Below are 13,229 nucleotides of genomic sequence, written 5' to 3'. Positions count from 1 at the left end.
GTATTATCCTCAGGAAGGCAGTGAGAACCTATCTGCAAACCACACACATTCTGGAACATGGATTTCCTTATTTCAAGGCTGGTATATGTATCTTTCTGGTAATTTTTATTGTATCTGAAAAAAACTCCTATATTATATGAAATAAAACAGGCTATGTTGACACTGTATTCAGTGAGGATGCAAATAAAAACAAATGAAGGAGAAATGAGAACCAACACCACAGAAATACAAAATATTATAAGAGAGTATTATAAAATGTAATATACTAACAAATTGGACCAGTTAGAAGAAATGAATAAATTTCTAAAAACAACTAACCTTCCAAAACTGAATCAGGAATAGAAAAATTTGAACAGAGTTATTCCTAGGAATAAAATTGAATCAGATATCAAAAAACTCCTAACAGAAGTCCAGGACCAGATGGCTTCATAGGTAAATTCCACCAAACATTTAAAGAAAAGTTAATATTATTCTCAAACTATTCCAAAAAACAGAAGAGGAAGGAAAGCTTTCAAGTTCATCCTATTATTTTATTTGCATTACCCCAATACCAATACTAAATAAAGATACTACAAAAAAGTGAAAACTACAGATCAATGTCTCTGATGAACACAGGTATAAAAATCCTCAATGAAACACTAGCAAACAAAATCCAATAATACATTTAAAAAAATCATCACCATGATCAAGTGGGATTTATTCCAGGGATGCAAGAATGGTACAATATTCACAAATCTATCGCCACAATAGGGCATATTAACAGGGAAAAGGTTAAAAACCATATGATCATCTTAATAGATGCAAAAAAGCATTTAACAAAGTACAACATCCATTCATGATAAAACGTTCAATAACGTAGGGTTAGAGGGAACATATTTCAACATAATAAAAGGCCAAAGATAAAAAACCTACAGCTAAGATCATACTCAATGGTAAAAAATTGAGAGCTTTTCCCCTAAGGTTAGGAACAAGACAAGAATGTCCACTCTCGCCACTTTTATTCAACATAGTATTGGAAGTTCTAGCCATAGCAACCAGACAAGGAAAAGAAATAAAATGAATCCAAATTGGCAAGGAAGAAGTATTTGCAGAAGACATGATACTATATACACAAAATCCTATAGGCTCCACCAAAAAACTACTAAAACTGATAAATGAATTCAGTAAAGTTGCAGGACACAAAATTAATATAGAGAAATCTGTTGCATTTCTATATACCAATAATATTAGAAGTAGCAGAAAGACAAATTAAGAAAACAATCCCATTTAGAATTGCACAAAACCAGTAACATACCTAGGACTAAACTTAACCAAGGAGGTAAAAGACCTGTACTCTGAAAACTATAAAACACCGATGAAAGAAATTGAAGATGACACAAATGGAAAGACATCTCATGCTCATGGGTTGAAAGAATAAATACTATTAAAATGTCCAAACTACCCAAAGCAATGTACAGATTTAATGTTATCCCTATCAAAATACCAACATTTTCCACAGAACTAGAACAAGTAATCCTATAATTTGTATGGAACCACAAAGGACCCCAAATAGCCAAAGCAATCTTAAAAAAAAACAAAGCTGGAGGTGTCAAAATCCTAGATTTCAAGATATACTACAAAGCTACAGTAATCAAAACAGTATGATACAGACACCATGAAAGACACATAGATCAAGTGAACAGAACAGAGACCCCAGAAATATACCCATGCTTATGTGGTCAATTAATCTATGACAAAGAAGGGAAGAATGTACAACGGGGAAAAGACAGTCTGGTCTCTTCAAATGACTGAGAAAACTGAATAGCTATTGTGAAAAAAAAAAAAACTGGACCACTTTCTAACACCCTACACAAAAATAAGCTCAAAATGGATTAAAGACCTATGTGTGAGGCCGGAAACCATAGAAGTCCTAGAAAAAAAATGTAGGCAGTAATCTCTTTGACATCAGCCATTGTAACAGTTTTCTAGATATGTCTCCTCTGGCAAGGGAAACAAATATTAAGCCACTGGAACTATATCAAAATAAAAGGCTTTTACACAGCAAAGAAAACGTCAACAAAACAAAAAGGCAGCTTACTGAATAGGAGAAGATATTCTTAAATGATGTATCTGATAAGGGGCTAATGCCCAAAATATATAAAGAACTAATACAACTCAACGCCAAGGAAACCCCAAATACTTCTATTTAAAAATGGCCAGAGGACCAGAAGAGACATATTTCTAAACAAGACATACACACAGGGGTCAACACACAGGGGAAAAGATGCCCAACATCACTAACCATCAAGGGAAATGCAAATCAAAACCAAGATTTCAGAATAGCTAAAATTAAACACACACACACACACACACACACACACACACCCAAGAATATTACTCAGCCATTAAAAAGAATCAATGTTGCCATTTGCAACAACATGGACAACCTACAAGGTATAATGTTAAATGAAATAAGTCATTCAGCAAAAGACAAATACCTTATGATTTTTCTCTTATGTGGAATTTAACAAAATAAATGAACAAAGAAAAACAGACTCAAACACAGAGAATAAACTGGTGGTTGCCAGAGGGGAGGTGGCGGGCGTGGGCCAGGGATGGGTGAAATAAAGGGGATTAAAAATACATACATTTCCCTTTTTTTTAATTTATTTATTTTGAGAGAGACAGAGACAGTGTGTGCAGGGGAAGGGGAGGGAAAGAGGGAAACGGAGAGAATCCCAAGCAGGATTCCATATCTTGGCTCTTATAAATAACGCTGCAATAAACATAGGGGTGCATGTATCCTTTCAAATCAGTGTTACATTTTCTTTGGGTAAATACCCAGTAGTGGAATTACTGGATCATATGGTAATTCTATTTTTAACTTTTTGAGGAATCTCCATACTGTTTTTCACACTGGCTGCACTAATCTGCATCTCTAGAGCACTGTCAGCACAGAGCCAGACATAGGGCTTGAACTCATGAAATTGTGAGATCGTGATCTGAACCCAAATCAAGAGTCTGATGCTTAACCAACTCCCGTTTACCTTGATGAGCACTGAGTAATGTACAGAAACATACTGTATACCTGAAACTAATATAACACTGAATGTTAATTATACCTCAAAAATAATTACACTTTGATGTAGAGTCTCATTAACCAGGAAGTTAGTAATAAGAGTAAGAATAAAAGAAATAAGAATAAAAGTGTTTTTTTTTTTAATTTTGGTGAAAAAGTAACATGTTGAAGACATAGCAGAATAGGATTTTTTGCTTTTGAAGGTAGGTTACCCATATATTTTGTATTATCAGTAGGAGCCAACATTGCCCTCAGCTGAGGAAAAAAAGAAAAACACAGCTTTGGTGATGTGCCCAAAGCTATTAAGGATGTAAATGACAGGCAGGGCAGGAATTCAACTTTATGTCAGCTATTGTCTCATTCCAGTACACCAAGAGCTAACCTGACCTTGGAAAGAAAGACTTTTTTGTTTGGGGTAATTATTAACATTGTTAGGACTCTACACCCCAACTAATCCAAATCATAACGATCACGGTGATAATAAACCCTCAAGTGAAGCCTCCCCACAACTCAACAGGGAAGACTCAACAGGAAAGGAATTCCATGTCAACACAAAGCACAGATACAAAGGGACAGGGCAGAAGTTCTGGTCCCTGGGGCAAAGGGGGAGCCACTGCTCAACCACAATGGTCTCCCACACATACCATCATTCAGCCAGTATAAAAGGAAGGGAGGAAACTCAGAGGCACTTAAAATATAATCAGCATCATTCTTATCATCTTCAACCTTTTTGCAACTAAAGCCACCTCAATTATTTGAGTGATTTAAAAAACTCGAAGTTGGTTTCTCTAATTTTTTTTTAAGTCCTCTAACCTTAATTATACACTCACACAAAAAAGCAAACAATTTCCTAACCAGACCCTGTACATGGCCAAGTTAAACACACCACATATTTACTTCTAATCAAGGTGCCCAAATATTTTAGGATTTGATTTAGGCAAAACACAAAGTAATAGTAATGGCATGAAGCTATCTTACATTACTCTAGATCATTTTTAACTAAACCCAACAGAGTTTTAGGTGTCAAAAATCAAGAGCAAGCACATGATATGCAATGTCTCAAAGCTGCCTCAAAACTTCTGAGCTTCCAAAAAGACGTGTCAATGAAAAAAACAAAGGCAACTCTTCTGGCTTCCAAGGAACATGGCTTTTACTTTAAAGGTATGTTTATTGCTAAACACAGCTATGCACCTGCAGGCACACGTGCGCGAACACACACAAAACCTTTTAACAATTTGTTTCTGTTGGATTCATTACTGTATACCGTTTGAGGCCCCCTCCCCCCAACAAAAACTTTTAATAAAGAGAAGCAGCTTTCTAGAATGTTTTGCCTCGGATAATGAGGAGTTTATTAACCAGTTAATAAGAAAATCTATGTCTAAATTCAAAAATACCAGATGAACATGCCTCCCTTGGCAGGACTCCAATAAAAAACCTTGGGCAGCGGGAATATATGCCTTGGCACATGTTTATGGCATTCATTCATCAGTGGGGTAACTGGGCGTTCAGAGAAGGCAGGTCTGAGGGCACCACCATCACACCAGTCACCTCTACCATCAGAAAATGTGGGTGTAGCATCACCAAAGATCATTCTAGATTTTATTAAAGAGTTTGATCATGAGGGTGTTTCACACGTTCCCCTTTATATTTTAGAATGACAACAAAGTTGGATGCAACTCAAAAGACTCCAGGAAAATGTTTCACATATGTCGGATGGATGACGTTCGAATTGACTGATGATCACATTCGTTTTGGGGATTGTAACTTTGTTGACATTTACCCTTTCCACGAGATTTTAAGAAGCATTGCATGGGATGTGGTAGATTCACATCTTGCCTTGAGGTAGGGGAAGGAATGATTATTTCAATGGTCAAATCAATCTCATCACTCCTCATTGGCTCCAAACATTCCTCATCTTCCAATCCAGGTTGAATGGGTAGTTGAGGGGTAGGCGGGAGGGGGGGGTGTTGTGGTGGAGGGGGTGAGGAGAGGGTGGTCCCCTTGATGGTGATGAAGGAGAAACCCAGTTCTTACTCCATCTTATTCTTTCTTCTTTTCCAAACTCTTAACATTTCAAGTTCTGATGATAGCAATTTTCACACTGAAGTCAACATTGATTAATCAGAGAACTATTGGCATAAATGGAAAAACTCCAGCCCAGGATTTTGGTGGAGAGTTTCTTGTTGTTGTTGTGACACTAGCTAGAACTCCAAGTTCTTAGTAAGAAGAAAAATGTACCACACGATTTTTAATATCCAATGGACAAAGAAAGAAAGAGGCCGAATTTCACATTTGCCAGAGAACCAGCAACCCTGGGCTGCAGCCAAAATCTGAACATAGGCCTCCCTGTTCCCAGAAGCTCATGCAGAAGCTGACTTTTCAAACTGGATAAGGAAGTGGGACTGAAAAATGTATTTAAACAGATGTTTTAAAAATTAGAAATTAAGAGGGTCTTAAAATACTTCAAGCTCTGAGAAACTCTTCTATAAAAAAAAGTGACATAAATTTACCATTTTCATTTGACTGTGCCTGACTTCCTCACATGAGTCTTTAATAGATCCTTCTGGAACTTCATCCCTTTGCCTTCTGAGAATAAAGTTAAGCTGGAAGAGTTATATACAAAATGTAATGTCCTGTGACCCTGACCCATAAATACTACACTTCACTGCTTTAATGTGAAGTTGGATTTTTTTTTTATTTATTCAGAGAGAGAGAGAGCACGCGCATGCAGGAGCATGCATGTGAGTGGGGGAGGGACAGAGAGAGAGCTAAGAGAAAGAATCCCAAGCAGGCTCCATGCTGTCAGAGCAGAGCCCGATGTGGGGCTCGATCCCATGAACTGTCAGATCATGACCTGAGCTGAAAGCAAGAGTTGGATGCTCAACCAACTGAGCCACCCAGGCGCCCCTGAAGCAGGATATTTGATATTTCAGTTGTATACCTGGTGAATTACCATGTCAATAAATACAAGTATCTTATTAATGATGAGTAAAAAGATTTAACCACTTAATTTCCTAGTGTAATATCTCCACTTACAACATTGCAAGGTATTTTTTACTACAAATGGCATCTATACCTTGGGCATAGTACCAACCTAACCATCATCCCTGATTCTTTATTGATCAAAAAAGAAATGATCATTTCTTTGTAATAACAGGAAACAGAGAATAAGAAAGCACTGGTGAGAGAACCTCCGGAGATTAAGATACAGCTCCTTCTTCTCACCCCTGGAAGATCCCAGTATGAGGTAGTGCTAGGCCCCTGCAAAATTCAAAGCAAACAAACACAGAGCCTGCCCTGAAATAAAATATGTCACCCGGAGATGCCACCATCACAAAACTCATCAAGGCAGCCCAGCTCAGCTGAACAAAACAAACATCCTCAGGGCTGGCCATTCGATTTACCTTTGGGTAGAGATTAATTGGGTCATTCCATGGAATAGATTACCAGAATTCTCCCTCCCCATTCTGGAAAGGTTGACAGGAAACCAGAACCCAGAATGAACACCTCAAATAATGTTAAGGTACTTATAGGAGCGGTTCTCAATTGTGGCTGCCTAATCAGAAGCACTGGGGAAGCTTCTAAAAGTCCATCTAGGGGTGCCTGGGTGGCTCAGTTGGTTGGGTGTTCGACCTCAGCACAGGTCATGATCTCACAGCTCATGAGTTCAAGCCCTGCATAGGGCTTTGTGCTGACGGCTCAGAGTTGGAGCCTCCTTCAGATTCTGTGACTCCCTTTCTCTCTGCCCCTCCCCCACTCACATTCTCTCTCTCTCTCTCTCTCTCTCTCTCTCTCTCTCTCTCTCTCCCTCAAGAATAAATAAACATTAAAAAATTTTTTTTTAAGTTGCCACATTCCAAGAACACTCAGTTCTGACTCTCTGGGGGTGGTACCCCAGCAGCAACCCCCTCCCCCCAAGGGGATTCCAATGTACAGCCAAGACTGAGAAAGACTGTTTCCAACATCCTGAGAAACCTAGAAGTCAGGAGAGGGGGATGTGGATGCCCAAACTCAAGACACTGCAAGGAACCAGTGACAAAGTCATCCTGCTACCCAAATGCAGGACCCGCAGACCTTCAAACCAAACTAGCAGAGGTCTTGTCAGGAAATTCAACACCCCTCCCCTGCTCCCAGTTCTGCCATACAGCTGTGGTTGACAGGATGGGCCAAGCCCATCTTCTCAGCTGAACCTTGGAATTCAGCAAAAGTAACCGATGGAACAGTAAGATGCTTTTTGAAGGGAATTTCAGACCTTAATTAGGTTCTCAGAGTGGATGGCAGGCAAAACAGACCTCTTGTTGCTTAATTATTAACTCTCCTTTTTAAGATGTTGTTTTTGTTTTGTGATGAGCCCTTGCAATTATCTGTGCATAATGACATGCAAATATGAGGTGACCCCAGTGTTGTGATGAACTCCCATAAGCAGGAAGGCAGGGTAGAAGCGGGAGTCAGCTGCCGAAGATCCTGAAGACCTTACTCTTTTCTCCAGGGATCAGTGACTATAGAGCAAAAAGGTTTTTGAGAAGCCAGGCAGAGTTCTCCTTTCCCCTTGGGAAACGCTCAATCTGTGTCATCCATGCAGATTCTGCAGAACCTTTAGAAGGATAAAAAGCAATGCATTTCTTCACTGCAGGACAGGCCTAGAATGAGAATGTCCCAAGTTGGACACACTACAAACAGCAAAAAAAAAAATATGAAGCTCTTCGGACTTCAGTGAAATCATCACTAGTAAACATGAATTAGAAGCAGACTCCAATTTGGGAGCCCTGCCATTGAGCAGTGTTTATTCAAGAAGCCATAAATTCTACTCTGGGCTCATATGACACTCCTGAGAGACATTCATGAAAGTTAAGGCTTACCAACACAGTGAGCAAACACCTGTGCATCATTTATTTAAAAAAATAAAAGGCGAGGTATAAGAAAATAATCTTCCAGGCTATATATCTTTTTTTTTTTTTTACATGTATTCATTATTGAGAGACAGAGAGAGACAGAGCATGAGCAGGGGAGGGGCAGAGAGAGAGGGAGACACAGAATCCGAAGCAGGCTCCAGGCTCATAGTGGTCAGCACAGAGCCTGACGTGAGGCTTGAACCTACGAACCGTGAGATCATGATGTGAGCCGAAGTTGGCCGCTTAACCGACTGAACCACTCAGGCACCCCCAGGCTACATATCTTAATTGAAAAACCATGTTGGCTAAAAACCAAAAGCTCAACTAAATTTCTGATAAATTTCCTTTCCTAAGGAGCCTGTCAAATAAATAGGCAAAGATTTTTAACAACCTAGCTGAGCAATAAAATCACTAACATTTAACATAAGACCCTCTAAAATCAGTTACTTCTCTTCTACATCTAAGAAAGTGCTTCCACCTCTGAAAAAAAACCAAGAAAATGTAATTAAATAGTCCATAATAAGAAGTGAGGAAAGGAGTGCATGTTTGTAAAACTAAAAGTTACTTAAGGTTTTATTCATCTCCCTCCTAATTAATTCTTTGTTTCAAGTGACGCAAGGCTTGGTAGAGAAAACGTGTACCGTGCTTTAAGTTTTATTTAGAGACAGCGACAGTGAGAGTGGGGGAGGGGTAGAGAGAGAGGCAAACAGAGAATCCCAAGCTGGCTCTGAACCACAAGCATTCCAGAACCGGATGCGGGCCTGGAAACCATGAAACTGTGAAATCATGACCTGAGCTGAAGTCAGATGCTTAATTGACTGAGCCACCCAGGTGACCCCATGCTTAAGTTATTATTTAATACTACGAACACTCATCATTTTATCATTTTGTGATCTGAGGATGGTACTTTGTTACAGTTTCTCATTTGGAATCAAGATTAGCCCACAGAAAAAAATTATCTGAAAAACAATGAAGGGATGAAAATGACCTAAACAAATAGAAGAAATAATGAGTCCACTTTTGGTTTTTGACACTGCCCCAATAATATTTCTGTATTGTATTTCTGTAGTGCCATTTCATTTGTAAAGCACTTCTTTTTGCTCATGTTGGCTTATGATGTAGAAACAGCATGTGTTGTCCACATTTAACATTTGGGGAAGTGCAAAACCAGGGAGGTTATATGGCTTCCCCTAAGACTGGGTGTGGAGAACCACAGAGTGTGGATGAAATCCACTTGTGGCCTGTTTTTGTATGGCCCATGGGTTAAGAATAGCATTTACATTTTGCAAATAGAGCTTCCAATGAGTCTACTCATTTGTTGACACCTCTCCTATGGGTGATTTTGCACAACAGCAGAGCAGGAAAGAGACTATATAGCCCTGAAAGCCAAAAATATTTACTTTCTGGCCCTTTACAGAAAGACTGCTGACTTCTGCCCCAGACCCACAGGGGAGCCATGAATAGAGCCCAGATTTTTGGGAACGAACCACCAGTGTTGTTTCTACTCAATCTTATGCCTCTTTGTAAAGCCTGTGATTCATCCCAGGCATTTGTTTGAGGGATAAGAGGAAGTTTATGAAGCATAAGTGTAGGTACTTGAAATAGAAAGAAGGCATTGAGAAGGGAGCCAGATGCAGCAAATGAAAAGGAGATAGGAGAGGAATTTGGCCCCAGCATAGACCACATCCAGAGCCTCACCTCATTTAGAGGATTTAAATGATGAGATTTGAAACCTTTTCAGTTGAGGTTGCGATTAGATTCAAGATTTTAAGTTCATGCTGGAATGGGTTCATTTTGGAGGGTATTGGAACAGGACGAATATATTTTGCATATGGGACTAACATGAATGGGGGGTGGGGCGCAGAGGGCAGAGTGTACTGGGTTGAATAATATCCCCTTGAAATTCATGCAAATCCAACTTCTCAGAAAGCAACTTTATTCGGAAATCTTTGTAGGTGTCATCAAGTTCTGATCCTACTTGGGATGAGCGTGGGCCCTAATCCAATGACTGGTGTCCTTAGAAGAAAAGGGAAATTTGGACACAAAAAGGAGAATGCCATGAGAACAGATTCACACAGGGGAGAACCCTGTGTGAGGACAGGCAGGGACTGCAACGCCATGTTTACAAGCCCAAAGGGTTCCGAGGATATCCAGCACCGCCCAAAGCTAGGAGAGAAGCCTGAAACAAATGTTTCATCAGAGCCTCCAGGTGGAACCAATGAATGACGACTTCAGACTTGTAGCCTCCAGAACCATGAGAGAATGTATTTCTGTTTTAAGCCATCCTGTTTGAGGTACTTTGTTACAGCAGCCCTGGGAACCTAATGCAGATTAGTGGTCAAGTGGACACGGCCTTATGAAGAAGAATTAAGACCGAGAGAGAAAGAGGCAGTGGTCGAATACCAAACCCCATAAAAATGTTTTTGCTTAAAACATAAACCCTTAGTACTTCTGGAAGACCTTGAGGAAAACGACACAAAACCAAAACCCAGAGACGCTGATTTTCAACCTGATTGGGTTTTAAAAACACATGTCGCCAAGGTAAATAGAATGAACTTACACTTGAGCTTTTCCTTCCCAGTAGACCTGTTTACAAGTCCATCCCTTAAATTCCAGGCTTCCCCCCATCACCCCACTATGAACGAGAAACAAAATGCATTTTCCAACAAAGGCAAAGGGATTAACTAAAATCTTCACAAGGATGTTCCTGACTTACTTCTTTTTTGAAATAATCCTAAATTTCCACAGGTGGCCTCATTTTCCAAATCCCTGGTACAGTGGATCCTTGAACGGCATCAGAGTTGGGCCATCTACCCCTAAACAGTCAAAAACGTGCCTATAACTTTTGACTTCCCCAAAACTTAACTACTAACAGACTGCTATTGACCAGAAGCCTTACTGATAACATAAGCAGTTGATGAACACATATTTTGTAGGTTAGATGTGTTATACTCTGTATTCTTACAGGAAAGAAGCTAGAGGAAATGTGAGGAAAATCATAGGAGAAAATACATTTATAGTACTGTACTGTATTTATTGAAAATATCTCCATGTATACGGACTTGCGCTGTTTAAACCTGCGTTGTTCAAGAGTCAACTGGATAAGCGATTAAAAAATAATTCTACACTTTCAATCAGATACAAAAACAGTGTATCATGGAATCATCACAGTCACCTCTAGAAGCTTCCAATGGCTCAGTGTGTAACCTCTTACACTGCTTGGCACCAGATACACTAAAGGCTAATTCTCCACCCTACCCCCACATACACACACTTTTCAGCACAACGTTCTTGAAGGTTGAAGCAAGATCCATTCCTTCATTTCTTCAAAAGTGCAAGGAAATGGTGGTAAAGACGTGAGGTTGCAGACATCATGTAAAGTCAAGTCAAAACTTGGGTGCATGCTATGTTCCTATGTAACTTGGTCACTGAGTGATAAAAATTTAGATTCATTGTTCTGAAACTCTTCGTATATCATATATAAAATATACATGAATGTAGGTGCTACAAGTTTGTGATAAAGTTGTTGTTGGGGTCCATCCTAAAGCCTATGCAATGCTGGCATTGTAGCAGCTAAATTCTTTTTAGTAGACCCACAAAAGACTCATCTTAGAATATTCCTTTATCATGTCATGTTGTATCTTGGTATTAATTTTTTTATTTATTTCATTTCATTTCATTTAAGTAGGCTTCATGCCCAGTATGGAGCCCAACCTGGGCCTTGAAATCATGACCTTAGATCAAGACCTGAACTGAGATCAAGAGTTGGACGCTTAACCGCCTAAGCCACCTTGGCGTCTCCCTCAGTGTCAATTATTTTAAATAAACTATTTCCTCTCTATTTTCTTAATGAACTCAGATACAGTATTTGGCAATAGATTTGCATTCCAATATACTATATACAATTTTATTTGCCTTGTCCTTCCACATTCCTGGTTATCTTATTTTCCTATGACTTTAAACATAAGTATATCTTAAATAACCAGTGGTGATAGCAAAAGTAAAGCCAGCTTGAAACTAGTACTTTATGAGAGCCCATTGCTAGTTGGGACGTAAGTATCACTCTCCTCAACCATTACCTAGCTCCTAAAATAAAGAAAGAAAACCCACCAATTGCTCTGAGTGGTCTGCAGGTCATTTATGACCCTACTTCCCATGACTGGGAATTCTGGGAAAGTTGGCCATTGTAAGCCCACGATCTCCACTGTGCCAATGAAGAAATTAATGGGTTACCTTTTCTCAGCACCTGAAAAAAGCAATGTTAATGCCCACATTTCTGAATCCCAGCGCACTGGGGAGCACCACAGTACCCCCATGAGAGAACTCCTGCAGAAGACAAGACTACAGAGCTAACTAAGTTCGTCACACTCCTCTGGAGTTTGGGCCCCAGATCTTCTTTGGCCTCTGAAACCAAAGCACTCTGTAAATCTTTTTGTCAAAAGATGTACATGCTCTCTAGAGAAGGAACGCATGCCTCCACAAATAGGGCCAACACCCCTGTGGCGCTTACCTTATTCTGCTCACACACGTACTGTATCCTCAGGGTGTCCATGGCTCTGATCATGGATTGCATGGCGGTGAATATGTTTTGGTAAACTAACTTCGTGAACCCCTTCCTGTCTTCATCGCTGTAGCCAGACCCATGGATGATTCTCATTTGCTTGATAAAGGTGCTTTTGCCACTTTCACCAGTTCCTGGTAAGACAACACAAGGGGAGAATGCAGTCAGCAGTCTTCAAAAGGAACACGCTAGGAAAGAAGGGACCTCCTGGCTGTATTGGTCTGTATCGTGATGAACAGGGTTGATTGGGTCAACTTGGAAGGGGCCTGACAGTATCCTGCCAGTAATATGGCGTCAGTATCCTGACCCTAGGCAGAGGAGTCCCTATTCTGTACCCTGTGCTCCCACTCCTTCTCTCCCTCCCTCCCTCTCACACATGCGAGCGTGCGTGCGCACACGCGTGCGCGCACACACACACACACACACGCACACTTAAGGGTACGTGAGTGTCTCTGTTCCTTGGAGTAATTCTAACCATCAGCTCTTATAACCAGCACTGTTTAGGCCCCAGGAAACTGCTCCCCTACATCCCTTTTCCTAAGTTCCTTCTGATAACTGGCAACTGTGTCTGAAAGCCCCAAACATCTAAGGGCTTCACTACCGCTAATACAGCAGCAGTGGTGATGGAGGCTGCATCAGTGTGCGGGGAGGACCTCAGCAACAGGATCAAAGTCTTATTCACTCGTCAGTTCCTGCCTTTCAGATACGTGAGCACAAG

At 40.2% G+C, this 13,229-nt stretch overlaps 1 protein-coding gene across 1 annotated transcript in view; it reads right to left on the bottom strand.

Annotated features, from left to right (window-relative positions):
* The window catches only part of GNA14 (G protein subunit alpha 14), a 202,013-nt gene that overhangs the window by 76,444 nt on the left and 112,340 nt on the right, over positions 1-13,229 (bottom strand). Inside the window, exon 2 of the mRNA XM_027040996.2 lies at positions 12,461-12,645. Coding sequence (XP_026896797.1) covers positions 12,461-12,645 — 185 coding nt within the window. The remainder of the gene's footprint in view (positions 1-12,460; positions 12,646-13,229) is intronic.

This window comes from Acinonyx jubatus, chromosome D4 (assembly GCF_027475565.1).
Source record: "Acinonyx jubatus isolate Ajub_Pintada_27869175 chromosome D4, VMU_Ajub_asm_v1.0, whole genome shotgun sequence".
NCBI classification, from domain to species: domain Eukaryota; kingdom Metazoa; phylum Chordata; class Mammalia; order Carnivora; family Felidae; genus Acinonyx; species Acinonyx jubatus.
This window is presented reverse-complemented; position numbering and strand designations above follow the sequence as displayed.